We start from the raw sequence: 23,982 nt of genomic DNA on the forward strand, positions 1-23,982 counted from the left end.
CACAGGATTCCAGTATGCTCCTCCTGCCCCTTTTGCCCACCTGTGCTCTGCACTCACTCCCCATCCTGTCCCCAAATTCTGGGCTATGATAGTAAGTCCATGTCTGCAGTTTACTGTGGAAAAAATTTGAGTTAGTCCAGTCAGGTGCTGCTAACCCCAGGCTGGCCACTGTGCCCCCCACTCTACCTCCCCTACCCCTGGCCAACACGTGGGGCTGCACATTTGCAGAGCCTTTATTTGGTGTCTCTATGGTGGGTTGGTGAGGGGTTGGCCACCCCTGCCCAGGAGAGCAGCACATCTGTGTGCCAGGACCACGGGCAGCCTGAATGCACTGAAGAGCTGCTCCATGCTCGGCACGGTCAGGCCAGGCCCGCCCCAGCCGGGGGCTTTCGGGCCAAGCCTTCATGGAGATGTGGTCTCCTCCAGGGACAGCCAGCCCCTGCATCCTCCCACTGCCCGGGATGGTGGAGAGGAGGGAGCAGGCTGGAGGCCAGGGGATGTCACCACCAGGGGTGGAGGAGGGACACAGGGATATTGGAAGTATTTACTGCATCACTGAGATCTCTGCCATGAGATCCTCAGCCCAGCATCCTGACTGGGGGTGCCAGGAAACAGGAGCAATGGAGGGAATAGGGAGTGATTCCTGCTGCTGGGGAACATCTGGGGAGGGGATGGAATGGGAAGCTGCCAGGGGGATGCTGGCCCTCATGCCAGCAGCCCGAGGCTCTACTGGTCCTGCTGTTCATCGTGGTTCTCCTGCTGCCGCCGCCTCAGGTAGGTCATGATGTTTTTCTTCACGACAGCGATGTTGGTGCGATGGTACCAGCGCATGATGGGCACGCCCTCGGGGCTCACCAGGAACTTCTCGAAGTTCCACTTGATGTCATGGTTCCGCAGAGGCTCCCAGAAGAGTCTGTTGGGGTTCCCAAAGTCCTCCGCCACCGGGGGACAGGCGTTCTGCAATGGGGAGCCAATGCATCACTGCCTTGCCCCTCCAAAAAGCAAACTGGGTCTGTCCCCCTCATCTCCCCTTGCCATAGCACCCACCTTCAGGAAGGTGAAGATCTTCTGCTCCTTGGCCCCGTTCACATCCCCTTTCTGGAACAGCTGGAAGTTGGGAACAAAGCCACCTCCTGGCCGGACATACCTACAAGGCAGGGGAACAGGATGTTGTGCAATGGACAGCTCGACAGCTCTGGGTGCTTGCACAGGGGTGGTGACAGGACCCCAAAACGCTTGTGTGGGTCCAGAGCCAGCAGCAGCTGCAGCCTGTGCTCCCACTGCCTGGCTGGGACCCCAGCAGAGCCAAGGGAGTGAGGTGTCCCACTGCCCCCACCACAGTACTCACTTAAGTGCAGGGAGGATCTCTGAGTTCTGGCCGGGTTCCTGCTTCCCAAATTGGTTGGAGGGGAAGCCGAGGACCACAAGCCCCTGGTTTCTCAGCTCATCTTGTAGTGCATTCAGTTCTGCATGCAAGGAGAGCCAGAAGGGGGTTAGCAGTAAGCTGGACACATCTCCACACCTGCACTTAGCATCTGGGACAATTCCAGTCAGGCCGGGCCCTGGGGAGCAGGCATTAACCCTTTCCCCAGCTCCCCGAAGTAGAATGGACCATGGGGCCCTGCCCTGCCTCCGAGGTGCCTGTGCCCCGCAGGACCCTTACCAACATACTGCAGTGTCAGTCCTCAGTATGTGGCTACGTTGACGAAGAGCACCGTCTTCCCCTTGTACCTCTCGAAGGGGATATACTCGTCCCCATCGATGGTCAGGGCTCCGTAGTTGTAGATTGTGTCATTCACCGACTGGTAGCAGTCCACCTGTGGGGTGAGCAGCATCCCGTGGGAGCGGGCTGGGGGCTGCCGACCACCCCGCTTCCCGTCCCCACGGCCAGCAGGGCAATGGGGACGGCTGCCAGCCTTGTGTCCCCTGCCCTGCATGCCGCTGGCAGCAGCCACGCTCCAGCGTGCCAAGGTCGCGGTGGTGGGACAGGCTGGCTGGGGCGTGCGGATGCACGGGGGTCTGGCTGCAGCTGGGGGAATGTTTACCGAGCAGGGAGCAGCAGGAAAGCGAGTGGCTGCAAAACAGCTGAAGCACGGGGGAGGCCAGCACCAGAATCCCGAGGCTGTGGGCAAGTGAGCAGGACCCACCAGCCCTGGGGGACAGGGCAAGGCAGGGGGTGCCGGTGGGATGGGGAACGGCTGGGAAGGGTCGGGCTGGAGCAGCCCCTGCATCCGGGGCCACAGGGGTTAACCCAGAGGAGCCCACCTCTTGTCCCCGCTAGGGTAGCCGGGCTCAGCCAAGTGCCACCGAGGGGCTATTTTGGGGGCTGGCAAGAGGTGAAATCACAGGGGCTGCTCTCGAGGAATGAAGGCTCCTGGGACTGTGGGGTCCGTCCCTGTGACAAGGTGGGGAGCCTGGCTGGGGGGGTGACAGTGCCCCTGCCCGCTGGGCTGTGAGGACACGGTGGGTTCCACACCTTCCCGACATGGGGTAACCCACCCGGACATTGCAGGGAAAAAGTCCCCGTGCTCTGTCCCTGAGGAGGTCACCTGGGGGATACATGGCTCTGTCCCCCTTTGTCCCCAACCCCAGGACAGAAATTCTTGGCCCTTGGCAAGAACCAACTCAGAAAATCTCCCCGTGATCCCGGCACCAGGACTGTAGAGGGAAGAAGAGGGGCTCAAAGAGCCGCCGTGCCCCATCTGTGCCCCGAGGAGCGCTGCAGAGAGCCTGGGGAACAGGCGCGTCCCCAGGGTGCCGCACACCCCCTAAACCCCCCTGAGCGCCCCGGGGTGTCCCCCTCCTCTTACCTTCTCCTTCTCCTCGCTTCGCCCCAGCTGGACGAGCCCAGCCAACAAAAGGGGCAAAATCCAGCTGCTGCGGGAGCAGCCCCCCATGGCTGCTGCGGGGTGCGGGGTGCCAGCACCCCCCGACAGGCCGGGGCGAGCGGCCGGGACAAGCGCCGCTGTCGCCCGCTGTCACCTCGGAGCCCGGCGGCCGAGAAATAGCTGCGGGCTGCTGGGGGGGGAGCCAATGGCCGGGGGGGGGCCGGGCCGCGTTAACCGTGTGGGCTCTGGGACGGACACACGGACAGACACCGCCCGGGGGTGGCACCACGGCCTGGCGGGGACCCGGGGCGCCCAGGGGGACACGGGGCAGTGGCATGTGCCGAGGGTTTATGCAACGTGTTACCCGAGCAGGGATTAAACCCGCAGGGTGCGGGGAGACATGTCGGGGGAAGGGAGGAAGGAGGTGACGGGGTGGGGGAGGAGATGTGTCCCATCCTGCTCAGGCCACCCAGCCAGGGTGACATTTCTCCCCGAGTGGGGCGCTGGCTCCCGAGGAGCAGGAACCAAACCCAGCAGCAGCCTCGGGGAGGCCGGGCTGGGGTTCGCTGGGTGCCCCCCCAGCGCTGCTCGGGCTGATCCCGCTCCTCTCCTGTGTGTCCCGTAAAGGAAGGTGCTGCTAGAGGCAGCTCTGGAGGAGGATCCCTCCTGCCAGGGGTTGTTCTGCAGCTGTGGCTGCACGGTGACCCTGCTGGGGTCAAGGGCAGGGCACTGCTGGGTGTCCCCAGGGACAGGAGTTTCCAGGGTCCTGTTTGTTTAGCCAAGGAATGTGACCATTTACCCTGGGCTGTCTCCAAGGAAAATATCCGTGGTGAGGAGTAAATTCCCTGAAATCCCCCCTCAAAAAATTATTCAGTGGGAGAATGAACTGGCTGGAGGGGAGCTGTGGGAGTTGTGGTTTTGGGGTGAGGCTGGCCTGGGGTGGAGGACAGTATGGGGTGGCAGTGGGTGAGTCCTGGGGGGACCATGAGTGCCAGGAGGAGGTTTGGCTTTACTAGAAAGCAGGGTCAGCCCTGCCTCCATGCTGTCACTGAGCCAGCTGCTGGAGATGCCATCAAGGAAGGGGAGTGAGGCCATGGGTTAAGAGGAAGCTGGGAGCAATCTCCCAAACTGTGTTCTTCACCAGAAGGAACACCATGTCCTGGGAAAGGCTGGTGTTGTGAGGCTCCAGCTGCAGCCTCAGCTGGAGTGCGAGGGCTGGGGGTTGGGTCCGTCTCCCAGACACACAGAAAAGCCACGGAGCAGGGGAGCTGTGGGTTTCTCTGTCACTGGCAGCATTTCCCAAAGCTTTAAACCTGCACTGCTACTGGGGGAATGGCTTAGCTCTGCCTTGCCTGGACCCCAAGCAGTGTGGGGTGTTCCCCCAGGTCCAGGCAAACCCTCAGGGTGCTCAGCCACTGCCTGGGGACTGCACAGAGCCCATCACAACACGCCAAGAGCCAGGCCAGCCACAGGGGTGCTCCAGTTGACTCTCACAGATATGGCTGTGAGTGGAGCGAGGTGGCTCCCTGCCAAAACCTGCAGGAGCCAATATCCAGGTTAGACCCTCCCCACCTACTTCCCAGGCTCTAGGGAGGTTTGAGGCCATGGAGCTGCAGCTCACTGGCCTCATGTTCTGCATCAGCAAGGACCAGTGTGTGCCCAGTGCTCTGCTCCCCAACACAGCTCACACTTCTGAGCCTGACCAGGGCTTGAGCCACCTCCTGCAACAGAGCTGGGACAGGCTGCTCAGGACTGTGCTCCCTGCCCCACTATTTCCCACCACAGGAACAGCCACCCACATCCAGTTATAGTGGTGTGTGGCACAGTGTGGTTGAGTCCCTTCCACGTGTCCCTGATCCCTGCCACGAGCAGTGAAAGTCTGAGTCACTCCTGAACTCAGTTTTCCTAAAACCAAAATAAAAACAAGGGACCCGTTTGTTCAAGTCCCACCTCCTTGGGTCCCAGTGCCAAATCAGCCTTGGTGGAGGTTGGGAATGGGGAAGGAGTTAATGAGACATAGCCAATGGACTCCCTCTCTGCCACTGATCTTCCCTGGCATCCTGGGCATGTCACTCAGTGTCCCCAACGTGATGGACCCCCTCTCTGCACTGATCTTCCCTGGCATCCCGGGCATGTCACCCAGTGTTCCCAACGCACTGTTCCATGCCATGCCGGAGGCTGTATGCTGCAGGACTGGGGTTCCCCACCCCAAAAAGGAGCCGTGCAGGGCAGGCTGACCCTCGCACGAACTGTCCTGCTCGGTTGTTTTTCCACCAGAGCCGGGCGGGAGCCAGCTCCCTCCTGCTGCAGATGTTTGGCAGGAGTCCGGGGCGGGAGGCCAGGCGCTCCCAGCTCCCCTCTGCCATGCTGCCACTGCCACCAGCCTCCCTGGCTGTCCCCTGAGCCACGTGCCGGGGCTGCAGAGACCTTGTGCCAGGCTGCAGGGCCCCAGCTGAGCACGGGGAATGTGAAAGCAGCGGTGGGGACCATCTAGTGCTGTCTGCTGGGGTTATTGCAGAGCTGACGGAGGAGTGTTTTCATGCAGAGGGACAGGGATGGTGCCAGCAGCGTGGCAGGACAGCGGCAGGAGCTTGGGCAGCAGCAGGCAGCATTGCCCTGGCTAGCAGCAGTGCAGCTTCCCTCTGGCAGCCTGGCCTGGCATCAATCCCAGGGCAACCTCTGAACCTTTGTTCTAAGAGTACGACAGGAAGCAAAGCAAAGCAAGCTCTGCCCGGCGAGAGGCCCCAGCTCTTTGAGCACCAGGCTTCCCCAGGCTGCCAGCCCACAGCTCGCCCAGCCCTCGCTGCTCTGCCCCAGCCCGTGTGCTCCCACACACTGCCCTGCTTCAGCAGCAGCCTCCCTGCTGGGCATGGTGCCCAGCACCCTTGGGAGTGGGGGTTCCCCTTCCTGAGTGCCCCCAGAGCCCCCAGGCTATGTGCTCTGCCCCCTTCCTTTTCCAGGGGAAGGTTTGCTCCCTGTAGAAATGCCCCTGGCGCATTGTCCTCCCTTCCCCTGCAAAGAGAGGCTGCCCAGAGGCAAGGTGAGAGCCAGCATCCTGTGTCCCCTTTTCCCTTCTGGGACTGCCCCATCTGCCTCCCCCAGCTGCAGCCCCCACGGGCCAGCAGCCAGCTCCTGGCACATGCCAGCACCTCCAGGGAAGCATCCCAGTGCATGCTGAATCACTTCAGTGCCCACATCACCCTGCCTGCTACAGCGTCACCGGAGCAGGACCTGCTTCTCAACAGAAAGGCATTTTTCCTTGGCAAAACTCCATGCAAACACTGCCTCTAAGCTCCAGCACTGTCCAGGCACTGAAGCCAGGGCCACAGGGGGATTTGGTTATCTCGTTCCATCCTGGAGGAGGAATTTCTAACTCGACAGTGTTGGAAATCCAGTTTAAATTCATTCTCCGCCATCTTAATGCTTTAAAAAAATGTCGTGGCTTCTCCCTGCTTTTCCTCTGCTGCCATTTAGCTCCATGTTTGTTGTTGTTACGAGCAAACTCATCTTTCCAAGGCCTTTCCTGGAAATGTTTGCTAGGGGTTTGAAACTTCCCAGAAAATTCATACCAAGAAAGGAAATCTCTCATTTCCCTCTGCTGCTCTTGACAAGGGAAAGGCAGAGGTGGGAACAGCAATCATGGATGGTTGCATGGATGGGGGGGAGGTGTTCCATGCTTTTCCTGAGTTTTGCTCCAAACCAGGCTTCCTTCCCAAACCACTCCAATGTTTGTGGCTTCTCCCTTATTCCTCTCATAGCAAAGCTGCTCAGCTCTGATTCCTGGTACTGCTGGCCATCCCCACATTGTCCCCAGGGAAGCAATGCTGGGGTGGAGCACGGGAGAGAGCAGAGCCAGGGCTGCTCCCACCCTGCACATCTGTAATGTCCTCCAGCTGCCGTTGCACCGTGCCAACAAGGGAGGGAGAGAGGAAGAAAAACAGGAAAATAACTCTGGTTATTTGCCTCAAACTCTGCAACTCGAGAGGGGAAGAGAGTTGACAGCTCAAAACAGAAATATGTTTTTTGGCTGGGCAAGGAATAAGTGTCTGCTCCCTCCCAGCACAACCACAGCCAGGGGCCCCAGTGCAGGCACTTCTGCTCCCCAGGGTCTGCATCCTGGTGCTAGGCTCCCTCCCCAAGGTGGGAGGTGTTTGCCCAAGGTCCTGCTTCCCTGGGAACCTCCTGCCCCTCTGACCCCACCACCCAATGCTAACCCAAATCTGGCTGTTGTGGATCAAGCACACAGGGATGGCACAGTTTCCAACACTGCAGGGCTGGTTGCTCTTTTCAGCACAGAAAATAGGATTTAAACAATTCCCACCAGCATCACTGTAGTATTTCCCCACATCCTTCCTGATTCATGCTGTTCCTTTTGTGACCTTCCTTGCTGAGTCACCAAGATGCTGTTTCAGCCCCAGGGCTCCTTCCACGCTGACCCTGCACGAGGCTGGTGTGAGGGAAGTGGTGCTGGTCACCCAAGTGAGAGAAAAACAGCCACAACCACTGTCAGAAAGTCCTGAGGGATCCTTCCCCACCCACGGGGTCCAGACTGAGGTTTGCCCTCCTGGAGTGTGGAGCTGGGCTGGCAGTGAACTTCCTGCTGGGCTCCAAGGCTGGGGAGAACGCCAGGGACCTTGAGGCAAGGCAGTGCACGAGGTCAGAGCAGGGAGGGTTTCTGGAGAGGCTGCAAAGTATCCCAGATCCTGCAGAGCCAGACACCACCCATAGTGTGGACAGAGCTGCACGACACACTCACATGAAGGATAAAGTCCATTTATTTCATAACAAAGGGCAATACAAGAGCTTATATGATCCCTTGCCACTGGCTGGGCACAAACCTGCTCCTCCCGCTTTACCTGCCAAGGTGAGGCATGCACAGACTCCCCAGCTGGGCTGGTGTGCTGGGCAAACAGTGGGAGCTCTCACTATCAGGAGTGGGGAGTGCAGCCAGCAGGCAGACAGGAGGGCTGGCAGGAACTGCACACACTCCTCTGCCCCACAAGACCCAGAGGAACCAAGAGTCCTGCAGGATTTTCCTACCATTTCTGCAGATAATGGGTAGAGGAGAAGCTGGTGCCAGCTGCACGTCTGCTGTGCAGCCAGCACAAGATCTGTCACTGATGCTTTTAGCCAAGCACTAAATGCACAGTCAGAAGCCACATCCATCTTGCTTTGACTCTTTTTTCCCCAACCACCTTGACAGCTGGGACTCCAAAGGAGAAATAACTTTGTCAGGCATTTCCACTCCTTGCTGCTTGCCTGGGAGGAGACAGTGTCACCAGTGAAGGTGAGACCAGCCTGCCTCTCTCATGGAGTGAGATATTTCCAGCTGGACATGTCCACAAAGTCATGGCTCTCCCCACTGCTGCCCATGCTGTCATTTCCCCGCAGTCCCCGTGAGCTCAGTGGGCAAGAGGAGCAGTGGGTACCCAGCGAGAGCCAGCTACAGGAGCAGGTCGGGGTGCTGGCCCACCCCAGCTCCTGCCCAGGCTGCAGCTGTCAGGGTGCCCTGTCAAGGTGCCTGGCACAGGGTCCCATGGCTGTAGCCCCCAGCGCAGCGAGCTGGCCGTGCCCCCGTGCCCGTGGCTCACACGATGCCGTTGCGCGTGGGGTGTGTCCGCACTCGGTAGATGATGACGGCAGTGGCCGGGCACAGCACCAGCGCTGTCATGATGAGGATGGTGGCCAGGATGATCAACACGATGACCCAGATATCCAGGATGTGCTTGGGGAGGTCGGTGGGACTCGTGAGGTGAGGGAGGTCCATCCTGCAAGGAAAAGGCAGAGGGGTGGTGGGGCAGCCCCCTCCATCCCTCCCCTAGCCAGAGTTCCCCACAGCCTCCTGGTGCTCTCTCCAGGGACACCCCTGTGGCCAGGTCCAGCTTTCACCTTGGGCTCCTTCGAGAGCCTTTGGTAAAGGCTCCTCCAATTACCCACAGGATTTACAGCATGCTTTAAAGGCACTGGAAAAAAGCCCAGGGAAAAACTTCCCTATTAATTGCTACTGTTTGTTATAGGAACTGATAAAGAGAAGCCACAACCGGGTGTCCCAGTGGTCACTCACTGGTCTATCACTTGGGGAAATGGTGGGGTTCAGCTCATCCAGGAGCCCCCTCGTTTCTGGGGAGCCTCGTGTGTGTCCCCCCCACCTACACCTCGTGCTGAGTCACGGAGTTATCCATCAGCTGAAGGGGACGGAGGGGGCGGCGAGCGGGGACCCCATCCCGGGGACCGCGGCTGTGCCCCCGTCCTGTCCCGGCACCTCGGGGGTGGGGGACACGATGCCGTGGGGGAGAGGCGGCAGCTGCCCGTGCCCTGTCTGTGCCTTGCCCGTGCCCCGCTGTGCCCTGCCCGTGCCCTTCTGTGCCCTGCCCGTGCCCTGCCTGCCCTGCCCGTGCCCTTCTATGCCCCGCTGTGCCCTGCCTGTGCCCTGCCCGTGCCCTGCCCGTGCCCTGCCTACCCTGCCCGTGCCCTTCTGTGCCCCGCTGTGCCCTGCCTGTGCCCTGCCCGTGCCCTGTCTATTCCCTGCCCCGTACACTGCTGTGCCCTTCTGTTCCATTCTGTGCCCCGCTGTGCCCTGTCTGTGCCCTGCCCGTGCCCTTCCTGTCCGATGTGCCCGCATCCCCGTACCTGCGGCGCTGCCAGGCTCCGGCACCCCCTCCGAAGGCGGCTCCTGCTCCAGCTCCTGCGCGAAGCGCTGGCAGCGGCAGATCCCGCCGGGAGAGGAAGACTCCCGCCGGGCGAGAAAGGCTCCGCCTGGCCCCGCCCGGCCCGGCCCGGCCCGGCCCGCGGGGGACGGCAGGGGAGGGGAAGAAGGGGAAGGGGATAGGAGGAAGGGGAAGGAAGGAAGGAAGGGGAAGGAAGGAAAGGCAAAGCACGGCAGGACGTTTTTTTCTACACCAGGATGAAACAAGGACACACTCCACCTCATCCCACCCACAATGGGGTTCCACTGGGGGAGTGCCTCTGGAGCTGAACCCGAAGGTCTCAGGGAGGGACCGTGGGGACAATTTCACTTCATAGTCCTTAACAAAGGGTCCTCCCTAGCCCGTCCCCCTCCTGCCTCAGCAGGGCTCACAGGCACCCACCTGCCCAGAGGCCCAGGGCAAGAGCACCCAGAGCCGCCACAGCCGCCCGCAGTCCCCAGGGGCTCGGGCAGGGTGATTTACAGACACATGGGCAGGGAGGGGACAGACCTCAGCCCGCCGCCTGGGAAGGCTGTTTCTGCTGCCCAGCGGAATATTCCACTCCATTGGTGATGCTGAATGGCAAAAGCAAGATGGGATGCTCCAGTTTTCCTTCTGGGACACAAGCTCAGTCATGGTGGGAACCACACAGTGCAGCTTTCACTCCTGCCTTTTCCCAGGGAAACCTGTTGGGTTTCTGGTGGTGGAAAGCCCTGCCAAGTGCTCCCAAGACAGCCCTGGCCTCCAGGCTCTCCTGGACACACAGCTCTGCTGGGAGCAGTGCACAGGCAGCCTCCTCCTCCCTGCCCTCCATCTGCTGCAGGCGGATAAAAGAGTGGGGTTTTTATCAGAGCAGTGGCAGATCCTCATGGACAGGGGTTTCCTGTGGAGCTGCAAGCAGCGGGCAGAGAGCAGGGGCTGACTGCAGGCACTGTGCGGGCATGGATCCCGAGTAAGGGTGGGGGATTCACGCTGCAGGCCAGGCTGGCTCTGTCTGACTGCAGGCGCTGTGTGGGCATGGATCCCGGGTGACAGTAGGGGATTCACACCACAGGCCAGGCTGGCTCTGACTGCAGGCACTCTGTGGGGATGGATCCTGGGTGAGGGAGGGGGATTCAGACCACAGGCCAGGCTGACTGCAGGCACTGTGTGGGGATGGATCCCGGGTGACGGTGGGGGATTCATGCTGCAGGCCAGGCTGGCTCTGACTGCAGGCGCTGTGTGGTGATGGATCCCGGGTGACGGTGGGGGATTCACGCCGCCGGCCACACTGGTTCTGGTGCTCGTTTGGGTGCTCCAGCAGCACACCGGGAGGGGTTTGCTGATCCCAGCTCTGCCCTCTGCACACAGCAGAGCATCCGCAGACCTCGTGCTTTCCTGCTGATCCCACAGCACAGGAATGTTCATTCTTGTCAGGATCCTCTCTTAGTGGACATGACACTGAGGAGAAACCACCTTTGGGGCGTGAAAAGATCACCCTCTCTGATGAGACCCACCTGAGCTGTGCCCAGCTCTGGGCCCCAGCGTGAGAAGGACACGGAGCTGCTGGGGTGACTCCAGAGGAGGCCATGGAGATGTTCCAAGGGCTGAGCCCCTCTGCTCGGGAGCCAGGCTGGGAAAACTGGAGAAGGCAAAGCTCCGGGAGACCTCAGAGCCCCTTGCAGTGCCTGAAGGGGCTCCAGAAGAGCTGGAGAGGGACTGGGGACAAGGGCTCGGAGTGACGGGATAAGATGGAACTGCTTCCCACTGCCAGAGGGCAGGGACAGACAGGATACTGGGGAGAAATCCTTCTCTGGGAGGGTGGCGAGCACTGGCACGGACCAGCTGCGGCTGCCCCACCCGCGGCAGTGTCCAAGGCCGGGTTGGAGGGGCCCGGCAGCCCCAGGACTCAGGAAGGTGTCGCTGCCACGGCAGGGATGGCACTGGGTGACACTGGGTGACACTTGGTGACACTTGGTGACACTTGGCGGCACTGGGGGGCACTGAGGGGCCGGCCACGCCCCCTTGCTGGCCCCGCGGGCTCACGTGGTCAGGCAGGCGTGGTGACGTCAGCCGGAGGCGCGGTGGCGTCAGCCGGCGGCGGCGCGGCGGAGCCCGCCCTCTCCCAAGATGGCGTCGCTGCTGCAATCGGAGCGGGTGCTGTACCTGGTGCGCGGCGAGAAGGAGCTGCGGGCGCCGCTGCCGCAGCTGTACTTCTGCCGCTACTGCAGCGAGCTCCGCTCGCTCGAGTGCGTCTCGCACGAGGTAACGGCGGACCGGCCGCGCCGCACCCTCGCACCGGGTGGGACCGGGCGGGACGGTGCTCTCTCTGCGCGCAGCGATTGGGTCGCTCTCCTGCCACTCATTCGCTTTCTGATTTGCTATTGGTTGTTGGCGCGGCTGGCGGGTGGGCGCAGCGCTGCACGGAGCGCGGTGATTGGCCGCGACTGACGGATGGGGCGGTGCTGCGCGTTGATTGGCTCTGCGCGCCTGTCCGTCGGCGGAGCTCGGGCTGTGATTGGCTGGGGCGAGCGCACAGGGGTGGCTTCACCTCATGGGGGACGAGCCCCCCTAAACGGCCCCGGCCGGGGGAGCGGGGACCCCCAAACCCCGGTGGGGCCCGACCGCGGCCCCGGGGACCCCTCACCCTCGGGGGACCCAACCCTTGTGTCAAGACCCACCCTCACCACCACACCCATGTCCATCGGGCCCGGCCCTGGAGGGGCAGGGACCCCCAGGCCCCTCCTCGGTTTCTGCTGTGGACGGCTGTGTGGTTTTTGCAGCTACGATTTTTGCTCTGGAGGGGGGGTTTGGCCTCGTAAATTCTCGTATTAAAATCGCTGAGACTGGTTTTCGGAAGCCCCGTTGAATGAAGAGATTGTGATAGATTTGGGAAGCCTCGAAAGAATGACTGTGCAGCCCAGGGCTCAGAAAAGGCATCTTTAAAGAAATGTTAAGGCCTCTGAAGAGCGGATCTGTGACCTGGCTGTATCCGTCATGAATTCACTGTGCTGTGAGCAGTGCAGTCATTGTGCGTGGCCATGCTTAATAATCAGTTTGAATTCCTCTTCAAGAAGGGGGCCCCATTCTTGCTGCTGTTGTTTTAATTGACAGAATTCACTGTGACAGCAGAGGGATACAAAGCATCTTCTGAAATATATATGTATTTGACCAGTGTAACTGAGAGGACACAATAAATTCAGGTCTAAATAGAAAATAAAATGTTAAAACTTTTGTTCAAGCTGAAAAACTAGATTCTGGTAACTGCTAAAGGTCAACACCCAGCTGATCTTTTCCCATTTACAACGCAGAGTAATTTAATCCATTGTGATTTAAGAAACCTTATCATTTATGTTATTGAAGATCAAAATCTGGCTGAGATGGGCTAAGGTTTTGCATACCAAAAAGCATCTCAAGCCTTCCCTGGCTTCACCCTGGTGTTGCAAGACTCAAATCCTTGCTGGATCATGTGGCAGTTTGGGGCTTTTTGGACAAAGGTGTGCCAGATAATGTGTGTGATGTGGCTGTCTTTTTTTCAGGTTGACTCTCACTACTGCCCCAGCTGCCTGGAAAACATGCCTTCAGCTGAAGCCAAGCTGAAAAAGAACAGGTGAAGTTGCCTTTTTTTAGTTTTTTTTTCATCAAGGCTCCCTATTTTAAACAGACATGACTAGCAGACATTTCCATGTCTGTCCGAAACTCTTCAAAAATTGCATGGCTGCTTGTTGTGTTTGGGTCTGTTTAGGGGAATGAGTGTCTTTCCATGATGTACCATGTGCTGCTCATCACTTTTGGGGGTTTTCTTATGACCTGGGCTCATAACACAGAGGTTTTTTAGTATCACATTATGTTTCTCACTGCTGCTGCTCTTCTGCTGACTCCCCCAAGTTGCTGTGACAGCCCGTTGTCCCTAGGAATTCATGATGTGCTGGTTTAGTGCTGATGTGTTGTTGGGAGCATTTCTCTCAGCCTGGGACCCTTGTCAGAGCCCTGCCTTGTCGTTTGCAGGTGTGCCAACTGCTTTGACTGTCCCTGCTGCATGCACACCCTTTCCACACGGGCCACGAGCATCCCTGCGCCGCTGCCCGACGACCCGGCCAAGACCACCATGAAGAAAGCTTATTACCTGGCCTGTGGCTTCTGCCGCTGGACCTCCCGGGACGTGGGCATGGCAGACAAGTCTGTTGGTAAGGGACAGTCAAAAGGCACTAAACTCAGCTACAGCATGAGCCCAGCTTGTGTTTTGAAGGTAACAGATGATCCAGTCAGTTGCAGACTTGATATCCGGCTAGGATTGGAGTTGTGGTTGGAAATTCACAGGAAAACTCTTTGTTGGTGAGGACTCCTCTGAAGAGCTGAGCTGAGTTAGTGGAATGTGTGACCCACTTTCACGCCTGTGTTCCCTGACTAGTAAGAAAACTGTCAAACTGTTTTAGTCAGTGCACTCTCCCCCACAGCTGAGATCTTGTTTGTGTACTTTCACAGGCTTTGAAGTCGCTCAGTGTGACAGCATAAACACCTAATTTATTTTCCATCACTTTTGTTCACTTAGATTTATTCCAGAGTTGCTAGTCAGTGTTTGAATTTGGCTTTTCTCTTCACAAGAGCACTAGAACAAAGCTTTAACCTATTTTTTTGGTATGTGAGATGTACAGAAAATATCTGTCAGGTAGGGTTGAGTAGGCCAAGCAGATCCTCTGACTTCCAGTGTTGATGTGACTGAAAATGGAGCTGAGGATGCAGAGACAGCAACAGCCAGTAATAAGAGACACACATATAAACACATGTACCTGCTGCTGAAGTGACTCCTGGGTGCTGTCCTGAGTATCTCTCAAGCAACATTTGTTTAAAAACACAATGTAAAAGCTGTCAGAGCTCCTTCTTTCCAAACCTGCCTGTGCAGTGCTTTGAGAGGTGTAATTTGCACAGACATGAACTTAAACAATTGCAGTGGTAGGTGTAGCAAAAATAGGGAGTGCCATATTTTATAAATAACACAAGATAGTTGAGTGTTGGGTGTGATTTCTGTGTGGCACCTGGAAACCTCCTGTGGACTTTGCTTTTTCTCTTCTCTTCTCTTGTGCAGCGAGTGGTGGCTGGCAGGAGCCGGAGAATCCTCACACACAGAGGGTGAGTGAGTGGCAAAGCTGTGCTTGGGCTGAAATGCATCAGCCAGAAAGAGCTGTTAGAGTGTCAGGCCCTCTCAATCACTTTTTCTGCATCTATATAATCCTTCAGATACCAGTTCCAGTTCCTAATCTGCACCTTGAATGGAGGGAAGGCCTCTTAGAGGCTCCCCTGAGGATATCACAGTATAAAATCTCCTTTTGAGAAGAAGCTCAGTTGAAACCAACCTATCTAATGGTGCTGTTAAGGTGAATGTGCTGCGTATGTATGTATGTGAAAAAAAGCTGTTTTCCAATCAAAAGTGTGTCTAGGATCTGGAAAACACAACTGCACCTTTAACACCCTTCCCTTTTACCCGTTAGGGCTCCACTCTGAATGTGACCAGCCTCGGGGAGGGGGGAAAAGATGCTAAAGATGGTGTTTGCTCTGCCAATCCAAATTGCTCAGAGCTGGCCACATGACATTACTCTGTGCAGTCATGGCAAATTCATGAATGAAGTCTCAGTTGCTGAATTTCAAAATGAGAATTGGACACTGCCCTCCAACACACATCATTCCCAAGGAAGGGTCATTTTGTCACCCACAGTGTGGGTTAGGACACATTAAGGTACACAGGCTTGCACAATACAGCTGGTACTAGGAACAGAATGAAACAAGCAGCAGGAACTGCAGCTAGTTCACAAGCAAATGCTGCAGCTGAGGTGACAGTGCTCCCTGTTCCTCCCTCCAGATTAACAAACTGGTTGAGTACTACCAGCAGCTGGCTCAGAAGGAGAAGATCGAGCGGGACAGGAGGAAGCTGGCGCGACGCCGCAACTACGTTCCGCTGGCCTTCTCGGTGAGCTGCCTGTGCCATCCTCTCAGAGCAGGAAAAGGGATCCACAGCAGCCTCAGCCTGGAAAATTAGATAGTTGGTAGCACGATAGGGCTGCCCAGCTTTGGCTAATTGAGGACAACATGGAGAAAATGTGGCTTTCTTTAGGGGTGAATACTTTTACACTCATTACTGTGTGTTACATTGCCACTCTCTCTGATAGTCCTCCCCAGCAGTGCCAGAAGGTTTATACTTGCCATGCCTAGGAATGTGTTCTCCAGCAGTGAAGTTCAGTGCAACTGCAGCCACATTGCCAGTGGCAGCTATTTCTCAGGACAGTTCATCCCACACCTTAGTGACAGATAGATCAGCACTGTCTGACACTTCTCTGCATGAAATCTCTACTGAAGTTAACCTTAAGATGTGGTTGTGGCTTGAATGACTTGTTTATTGTACCTGGCAGGTAAATGCTCACTTTCTTTAGCTGGGGTGACTGCATATGCTTGCTACTTCAATGAATTGTGCTTGCTCTGTGCCCTTGCTTGTGTCTTATGGCTGCATTTTTTGTCTCCGTTGCTACCTGCTGCTATTTTGGGGGCTCTCCACAGCAACACACTATACACGTAGTGGTAAGTCTTTTCACAGTTTCTGCTGGTGTTAAAGCTCTCATGGTACCAACTGAAGGGGAGTAACAGATCCCACACCATGCCTCAGGGCCTCTGGCTTAGGTGTGCCTAGAACAAACACAGGTGAAGCCTAACTCTTCAGAGGGTAACATTTGTTACAAAAAATATTGTGTGTTAGTTTAGAAACAGGGCAGTGTCTTTGAGGAAGTAATGTACACTTGAAAAGTGGTCCTTCACCAAACCTGGCTGAAACACAGCTGTCTGCTTGGTCAAGGCCAGTGCCACTAACATTAATCTTTTCATCCTTGAAAAATCACCAGTTAGGCTGATTGTCACATTTCTCATTTGGTGAGAATTCATCACTAACATTAATCATTTCATCCTTGAAAAATCACCGGGGTTAGGCTGATTGTCACATTTCTCATTTGGTGAGAATTCATGTCTTGAGCCCTGCCCAGAAGGAAGATGTCTGCCTCCAAGCACCCTGCGTGCAGCTCAGCTGTAGAAAGCTGAGGAGTAGCTCAGCTATTGCTGGTGAGAGAGACTTGTAGGTAATGAGGCTTGTAGGAGTTTCAACCTTTCAGCTTTCAGTACTACAGAGCCTTTCAGATGGATGCATAACCACATCAACCCACTTTTTTTGGCAGCTGAGCTCTCATTCTACACTACTTGACATGGAGTTGATCTGAAGAGAATATCCAGGGAAGATGTGTCAGTAGTGCAGGCTGGTGATTTGAGGAAGGAGCAAAAAGCTTTATTAGCAGTAGCCACACACATCTGTCTTTCCCCATCTGCAGTGCAGTGGGAATTGTTTTCTCCTTGCTAACAGTTTTAAGCAGAAAAATGTATCTTAGGAAGCGTTGAATACCTTTTCCTTTCTGCTTTCCTTTGCTTGTACCCCCATGCTTGTCATGCAGCTCAAAGGATGAGTTTGCAGCAGGTTTTTGTGTCCCATCAGAGGCAGACCTGAGGGTGACAGTTCCTTTTTTCCTTGTAGGACAAATACAGCCTTGGAACGAGGCTTCAGCGCCAGAGGCCCGGAGCTCCCATCAGTGCCCTCGCTGGACTCTCGTGAGTCTCAGGATTTGGTTACCCTTGGGGGGAGCGTTGGAGGTGTAGGCAAGAGACGAGTAAAGTAGCTCTAGAAAGATGATAGGCAATTAGCAGATAGCATTGAGAGGAGATTTCTCCTTTCAAGCACTGGAGAGGTGTCAGATCCTCAGGTATCTGTCTGCAGCAGCTCCAGATGTTCTGCTTTTTCCCAAGAGGAACAAGGGACTGCTCACACCCTTGTTGCAATTATTGTTGTGCAATCTCAGCTCTAGCTGCCTTCTGTGCTATAATGCAGCTGCTGTCAGAGCACACATGCCCTATTTCATGACTGAGTTGCCTCTTATTTTGCTTTAGCCTGAAAGAAGGAGAAGACCAGAAGGAGATCAAGATTGAGCCAGCTGATGCAGTGGAAGAAGTGGAGCCTCTTCCTGAGGATTACTACACAAGACCAATCAATTTGACAGAAGGTGAAACCTTAGTATTCTGTCACTTTTTGGCCTTACGTTTTGTAACATGGGCATTGCCTACAAGCTTGTGGCGTTCCTCATGACCCAAGTTCCTGGTCATTTTTATGCTGGGATTGAAATACTGGGAAACACTTGACTTTTTAAATGGTAACTTTGAATGCAGCCTCAGCTTCATGATGTACATGGAAAGAAGTCATGTTGTACGTGGCTTCAGAGCCAGAAGGCCTGAAGGGCTATTTAATTTTCTTCCTGGCCTTAGTTTCTGTGTGTGTGAGGCATCAACTTTTGGACAGAGAAAAAAGCTGATGTCCTTTTTCAAATAATAGCAGGAAATAAGGAAATAGCAGCTGCTGGGGATCTGGAACCAGAAGTGGGCTGTTGAGTAACAATTGCGCATTGCTTTGACATCAGCTTGGAACAGCCTGTGTACACTTGCCAGTTCTTTAGCTGACTCATAAATTTAATCCACAAATACTGTAAATTGATCAGTAAGACCTGGTGTGAGCAGGATAAACCAGCAGGTGCAGGAGTGATGTGGGCTTCCAGCTGAGGTAGCTCCAAGCGGAGCGGGTGATGTTGGTAGTTCTGCAGGCCTGCCAGTATCAGTTAATTCATGAAAGGTTTATGGAAAGGGGTAGGTCTTCTTGGTCTCCTTTTCTCATGAGGCTGTTGGCACTGTGAGTTTGATGCTGGGGAAGGAGACAGCTTTCCTGGATCCTCCCAGTGAGGGAAAGGCTGCCAGGTGGCTCACTTGCCTCTTAGGCACTGAAACAGTGAGGAGCCTGCATTTTGAGAGAAACCCATGGGAGGTTTTGGCTGCTGGGAGTTTCTTGCTTTGGGAACTGTTTTGTCTAATTCTGCGTGTGAGTCTGAGTTATGCAAACTCCTTGCTAAGAAGCTGTGTATTGTACTCATGCAGCACCCAGCTGTGAGGGTAACAAAGATGTGAAACTCATTTCTGTGGTGAGGGAAAGAACTATGTTCTAGATGGTTAGAAAGCTCTTGTTTCCATCCCAGCTCAGCTGTGAAGAAAGATGTGAGTCCCTTGTTTCTCCTGGTCTAGCACTGATGTTGCTCTCATGTTACTGTGCCCAGTCAGGGCAGCACTTTATTCAGCTTTTGCCTTTCTATTTATTTCTAGAAATGTGATAGTTGCCAGTGCCTTCTGAATTACGAGCTGCAGAAATTAGGTGTCTTAGAGGTGGTGGCAGGTCTCCACACAGTGCGAGGTGCATATGTAGAATCCAGTTTTGAGTTCCAGTTCCTGAGACATTTCTTTGTCTTGCTTTCTGTTGTGCTCCCAGTGACGACTCTGCGCCAGCGCCTGCTGCAGCCGGACTTCCAGCCCATCTGCGCTTCCCAGCTCTACCCACGTCACAAGCACCTCCTGATCAAACGCTCGCTGCGCTGCCGGGTAGGAATTCCATCCAGAGAAGTGCCCTTTGCAGCCTCTCAGCACTTGGGTGCTGGGAAATGGGCTCTGTGTTTCTCTTTTAGGAGAAATGGCTCAAATGCTTCCAGCTGTTGAAAGTTCCCAGCCAAGTTAGTGGCAGCAGCACTAAGGGGGTGAGGGTGGCTGTGGTGTCTCTGGTGTGGTGACAGTTGTGAAAGGGGGACAGCACTGTCAAAGATGCATAGGGATGCAAAGGTGGTTTGTGCTAGTGCCCTGCCTAGCCACGGAGCCAGAGAATACTGCCAGTGCACCAGTGCAGTTGAAATTAAAAAAAAAAAAATTGCTGTTACTAAGGACAGAAGTCAACAAACAAAATATTAGGGAGAGGCAGTGCACAATACTGAAGATGTCACTAGAGTGAAGGCAGGAAGATGGTATTTCAGAGAAGCAAAGCAGAGATCTGTGAAGTGTAGATAGGCAAGAGTTAAACCCAGGTTCTGCTGTTGGCCTTCTGCATGGCCCTTACTACATGATTTGTTTTCTCAGTCATACAAGGATATTTATTTATCTAGTTCCTAAAGTAATAGAGCAATATTACTGTAAGTATTTAAGATGCAGGATGCTGAACAAATGCAGAGTATTTTCTCAGAAATAAGTAATGTCAGACTGATGGTGTGTTTGAAGAGTAACCTATGAGGAGATCAGGACTTCTAGCTGCTTCATTTTTTAATGGATTCTGGAGCATAGGTCAGAGGGCAGTTATTTGTGCTGCAGTCAGTGTCCAGGTGTTTTCAAGACAGGTTCCAAGTCTTGTGTTTCTGAGGTTGTGCTGCTAGTGCTGGATATGACATTTTGGAGTATCAGTAGCTGAGCACATTGATGGCTACATGCACCCCAGATAGTCTGAACGTCATGGCTGGTGACACAGCACTTGAGGCTCTGATTCTCCAGTGTGTGACTGCACACTGTCTTTGGTGCTGATTTAAATACCTTTCTCTCTAGAAATGTGAACATAACCTGAGCAAACCAGAATTCAATCCAACATCCATCAAATTCAAGATCCAGCTGGTTGCTGTGTAAGTAAGAAATGGGGACTGGGCACAACAACTCCCTGTTCATGCTTAGTTAATTCCTTCTATTTTAATTTCCTTTGACCTCTTGTGGGATTGTGTCATCCCTTAGGATGGTGTAATCACCTTTTTAAATATATTTAGCTTATCTGTAATAGGTTTGCTTGCTGATCTATTAAAGATTTCAGCAGTTTGACAAAAACACTGCATGCTGTGCAGCCCCAGACTGCAGCAGGGTTTTGTAGGGTTAGGGTTATACAGCCAAAGGACACTTTCATTTTTCCTTTCAGGAAAGCTCTAATAGCTTTACAGAGAGCAGCACAGTCCCTCACAGTCATTTGCTCTGTTATTTTGTAGCAACTACATCCCTGAAGTGAGAATCATGTCTATTCCCAACCTGCGCTACATGAAGGTCAGTAGCTTTTCCAGACATGTCTTAGGCTGAGACATAGCCAGGGGCTGTGAATGTGGGATCTTTTTGGAAGATGGCATGATGTGATGATTGTTCCCTGAGGGCTGCACTCACTCCATTTAGAGGGTGCAGGGCTTAAGGGAGTGGCCAGAGTAACACTGCATGTACTTGTCACTGCAGCAGTAGATTGCTGTGCAGTGTGACATCATCACTTGCCAATGTCTGAAGAATAAAAGGTGTGGAATTGAGATCTCAGCTAGACTCCCAAAATACATATTTCTTATATTAAGAGTTTTGCATGGCATTGGTGCCTTTCTTATGAATGAGGGGTGGTCGCTGTCCATCCATTGAGAGGATGTGATGCAATTTTTGAATATGTTGATGAGTCAGAGAAGCTGGAGGTGCTTACAGTAACAATGAATTCTAGCACAATTGCTTCTTCATTTGTGATTCCTGAATGTCCCCAGGAGAGCCAAGTCCTTCTGACTCTGACTAATCCTGTGGAGAACGTCACACATGTGACATTGCTGGAGTGTGAGGAGGGAGACCCTGATAACATCAACAGCACTGCCAAGGTATTGATTGTACCCTCCTGCTGGGTGAGCCCAAGCCTCTTCCAGGGTTTACCACTCCCATTTGTCCTTCCACAGGGCACACTTTTCATATGTCCTTCAACCCCTGCTAACTGTGCTGCATTTCCCTCCTTGGAGCTTAAATGACTGTCACAGATATAAACAGAGGCTCATTAAGTATTTTGAAATTTTGGCTGTATCTTGATATTGAAAACCCAAGGGAGAAATTTATTATGTCACTGGCAGGGTGGTAATCAGGTGGTCCTGGAGCAGAGAAAAGCTGAGGATGAGTCACTTCTCTGTTAAACCACAGTGAAGCAGACCTCAGAACAGGAGAGCCCTCTCCTGCTTGCAGTGTAGCTGGTGATCAGTGCTGAAAGGCTTCTTTCTCTCCATCTCTGTTTCAGGTGGCAGTTCCTCCCAAGGAGCTTATTCTGGCTGGCAAAGATGCTGCAGCAGAATATGATGAGCTGGCAGAGCCTCAAGACTTCCAGGATGACCCTGAGTGAGTGTCCTGTGGGGATCCTCTCCCTTAAAAACTTGGCTCTTTGAGCAACTCCCTCTCCTCCTGCGTGTCTTCAGTGTGGTTTGAGTTCCTCTGAGAGCATTGTTCCGCTTGGAACAATGCTTTGAGAACTTGGCTGACCCAATGTTCCTGTGTGTTCTGCCTTGCAGCATAATTGCCTTTAGAAAAGCCAATAAGGTGGGAGTTTTCATCAAGGTCACCCCACAGAAAGAAGAGGGCGAAGTGACCGTGAGTTTCAAGATGAAGCACGAGTTCAAAAACCTCACTGCTCCCATCCGGCCCAACGAGGATGGTGACCACACCTCTGAGGTGATCTGGCTCACCCACCACGTGGAGCTCAGCCTCGGCCCCGTGCTCCCCTAGCGGCTCCCAGCGCTTGCTCCCGACGGCTGGATGGACTGGCACCCTGAGAAAGCACCTGCTGAAAGGCTCTGCCAGAGCTGCTCTGTGATGTGTGGGTGTGCCACGGGCCCGGCCAGCCGCCAGGAGGGGCTGAGGCTGCCGTGGTTTGGGCTGGTTTGTTCTCTCTCCCCTTGTCGTAGTGCCCACTAACCACCACTCCACTTCCCCTCACTGCCACAGGCTAGAGTAACTTGCAGCACGTCTTAGAGCACAGGAAAAGATCTCCCTCTAGGTTTGGCTTTATCAACAGATGGTTAGGGCTGAATTTGGATTTATCAGCAGAAAAGAACCCATACTGGTTTTTTCTCGGTGTCAGCCCACCAACCTGATGTTACATACCCAATAATGAACAACTTCTCTTTCACGCAGGGCAATGCCCTTCCCAAATTAACATTTTAAGGAGTGTCCCTGCCTTCTGCATTCTGGCAAGCTACTGCCAGCAGCATGATCTTTTCTTTTGGTTTTCTGCCCCCTCATAGGATACCTCAACTGTGGGAGCTGGGCCATAGAGCCCTACCCCTCTGGCACATGTAGCTTGCTTAGCCGAGGTGGCAGAGGTTTTTTTCACAAAGGAGTTGATCAGTTTGCCTTTAAACTCTAAACATAGTGTACTGTAGTGTTTATGGATCTGACTGGCAACCAAGCCTGCCATCAGCCCGCTGCATCTCAGCTGGATGTGGCAGCAGGATGTGCTGCAAGCTGGGAATTCACGTTCTGCTGCAGCTCTTGATTGAGGCAGGGGGGCTCCAGAGAGGCTCCCTGGCAGACCTCAGCTCAGTAAATGTTGTGTTGCTAGGGGTTGTAGCAATGAGGGTATGAAACCTGGAGAGTTAAGATTAGTTCTGGTAATTATAAAGTTACAGTGGTGATTTGGGTTCATAATCTTTGTTTTTCCAGTTAGGGCGGGTGGGAGGGAGGTGTAAAGGTGGAAACTCATTAGATGTTAACTACACACACTGTACCAGAAGGTCATTTACCCAGGGTATAATTTGACTGCAGTCCAAGCTGAAATGGGTGATTAAGAGCTGTGTATCCAGGAGACTGCATTACTGAGAAGCGCATGGCTGGTGCAGGCAGGTGAGATGGCTCTTCCTGCAGAGCATTCCCACTTCAGACGTTGACCTCTGTTAAACATTTCTGAGGGGCTTTGACATGCTGCTGTGCTGGGAAAGGCTGGAATACCAGCCAGCCGTGCCGTGTCATGATGCTTGTGCCATGGCTCTGCCAATCCTCTGCACGGAGGGGCAGGATGAGGCTGCCTGCTCTCTGGGGGGGTGCTGCAGCACCCCAAAACATCTCCCTTAGCGCAAGGAGCCTGCCGTGGTGTGCTGGGGGGCTGACAGCCCACAGCCCTGGTCCTGCAGCGGCTCTCGAAGCAGCGAGGCATCACGTTTACAGCTCTGTGTAGGTGACACACAGATGTACAGCATGAGTTTGGGACTTGTAGTTAGTAGTTAATGTGTAGTGCTAGTGCCTGCTGTGGCTTTCCCTGTCCAGATAACAAAGCACTTCACCTCTGGCCACAACTTCTCCTGTTGAGTAGCCAAAACAGCTGCTGCACTTTGACACCACCACTGAAGACCTGCCAGGACCCAGGCCTGGAGCTGTGCCTGGGGCTGGGTTTGCTGCAGGCTGTGACCTGCGTCCTCCTCACTACAAACAGAAGGTGCACAGTAATGTTCTGAGCGCTCGGACGAGCTCGGAGCTCTTCTCCCCTCCCCGCGGCTGCTCTAGGCCCTAGGAAAGGTATCGGCGTGTCCCTGCCTCTGTCCCTGCTCCCCGACAGGCGCCTGTTGCCTTATGCTTGACGTCGTGTAGTGACCTTCAATAAACCACACGTGGCTCTCGGATGCTTTTTGCTGGCTCTTATTCCAAAACAATCATTATTTAAACAACACAAAAGGCGGAGCTCCCCCGTCCTTTCCCAATGGTCTCGTCCCCGTGCTCCCCCCGCTCTCGTTGCCCGTGGTCTCGCCCGTTGAGCCGTGACTGCAGCGCCCCCTGCCGCTGTGACGTCACCCCTCCGT

At 54.6% G+C, this 23,982-nt stretch overlaps 3 protein-coding genes across 3 annotated transcripts; 1 reads left to right on the forward strand and 2 right to left on the reverse strand.

The window, feature by feature from the left end:
• Positions 1-215: 215 nt before the first annotated feature.
• Positions 216-2,992, reverse strand: GPX3 (glutathione peroxidase 3). The gene is made up of 5 exons (XM_041397502.1): positions 2,811-2,992; positions 1,664-1,817; positions 1,349-1,466; positions 1,048-1,147; positions 216-957 (listed from the first exon to the last, which is right to left on the reverse strand). Exons 1-5 carry the CDS (start codon positions 2,895-2,897, stop codon positions 727-729), a joined length of 690 nt encoding a protein of 229 aa, XP_041253436.1. The 5' UTR covers positions 2,898-2,992; the 3' UTR covers positions 216-726.
• Positions 2,993-7,585: 4,593 nt separating this feature from the next.
• SMIM3 (small integral membrane protein 3) lies at positions 7,586-10,303 on the reverse strand. The gene is made up of 2 exons (XM_041397968.1): positions 9,459-10,303; positions 7,586-8,596 (listed from the first exon to the last, which is right to left on the reverse strand). Exon 2 carries the CDS (start codon positions 8,593-8,595, stop codon positions 8,416-8,418), a length of 180 nt encoding a protein of 59 aa, XP_041253902.1. The 5' UTR covers position 8,596; positions 9,459-10,303; the 3' UTR covers positions 7,586-8,415.
• A 334-nt stretch (positions 10,304-10,637) lies between these two features.
• Positions 10,638-23,805, forward strand: DCTN4 (dynactin subunit 4). Its single transcript, XM_041397962.1, has 13 exons — positions 10,638-11,758; positions 13,033-13,103; positions 13,502-13,680; positions 14,580-14,623; positions 15,351-15,458; positions 17,058-17,131; positions 17,468-17,580; positions 18,885-18,994; positions 19,976-20,049; positions 20,401-20,455; positions 20,923-21,030; positions 21,435-21,532; positions 21,703-23,805. Exons 1-13 carry the CDS (start codon positions 11,624-11,626, stop codon positions 21,914-21,916), a joined length of 1,383 nt encoding a protein of 460 aa, XP_041253896.1. The 5' UTR covers positions 10,638-11,623; the 3' UTR covers positions 21,917-23,805.
• Positions 23,806-23,982: the final 177 nt, after the last annotated feature.

The sequence above is a fragment of the Onychostruthus taczanowskii genome, unplaced genomic scaffold, assembly GCF_017590055.1.
Source record: "Onychostruthus taczanowskii isolate IOZ18803 unplaced genomic scaffold, ASM1759005v1 scaffold14, whole genome shotgun sequence".
Taxonomy (NCBI): Eukaryota; Metazoa; Chordata; class Aves; order Passeriformes; family Passeridae; genus Onychostruthus; species Onychostruthus taczanowskii.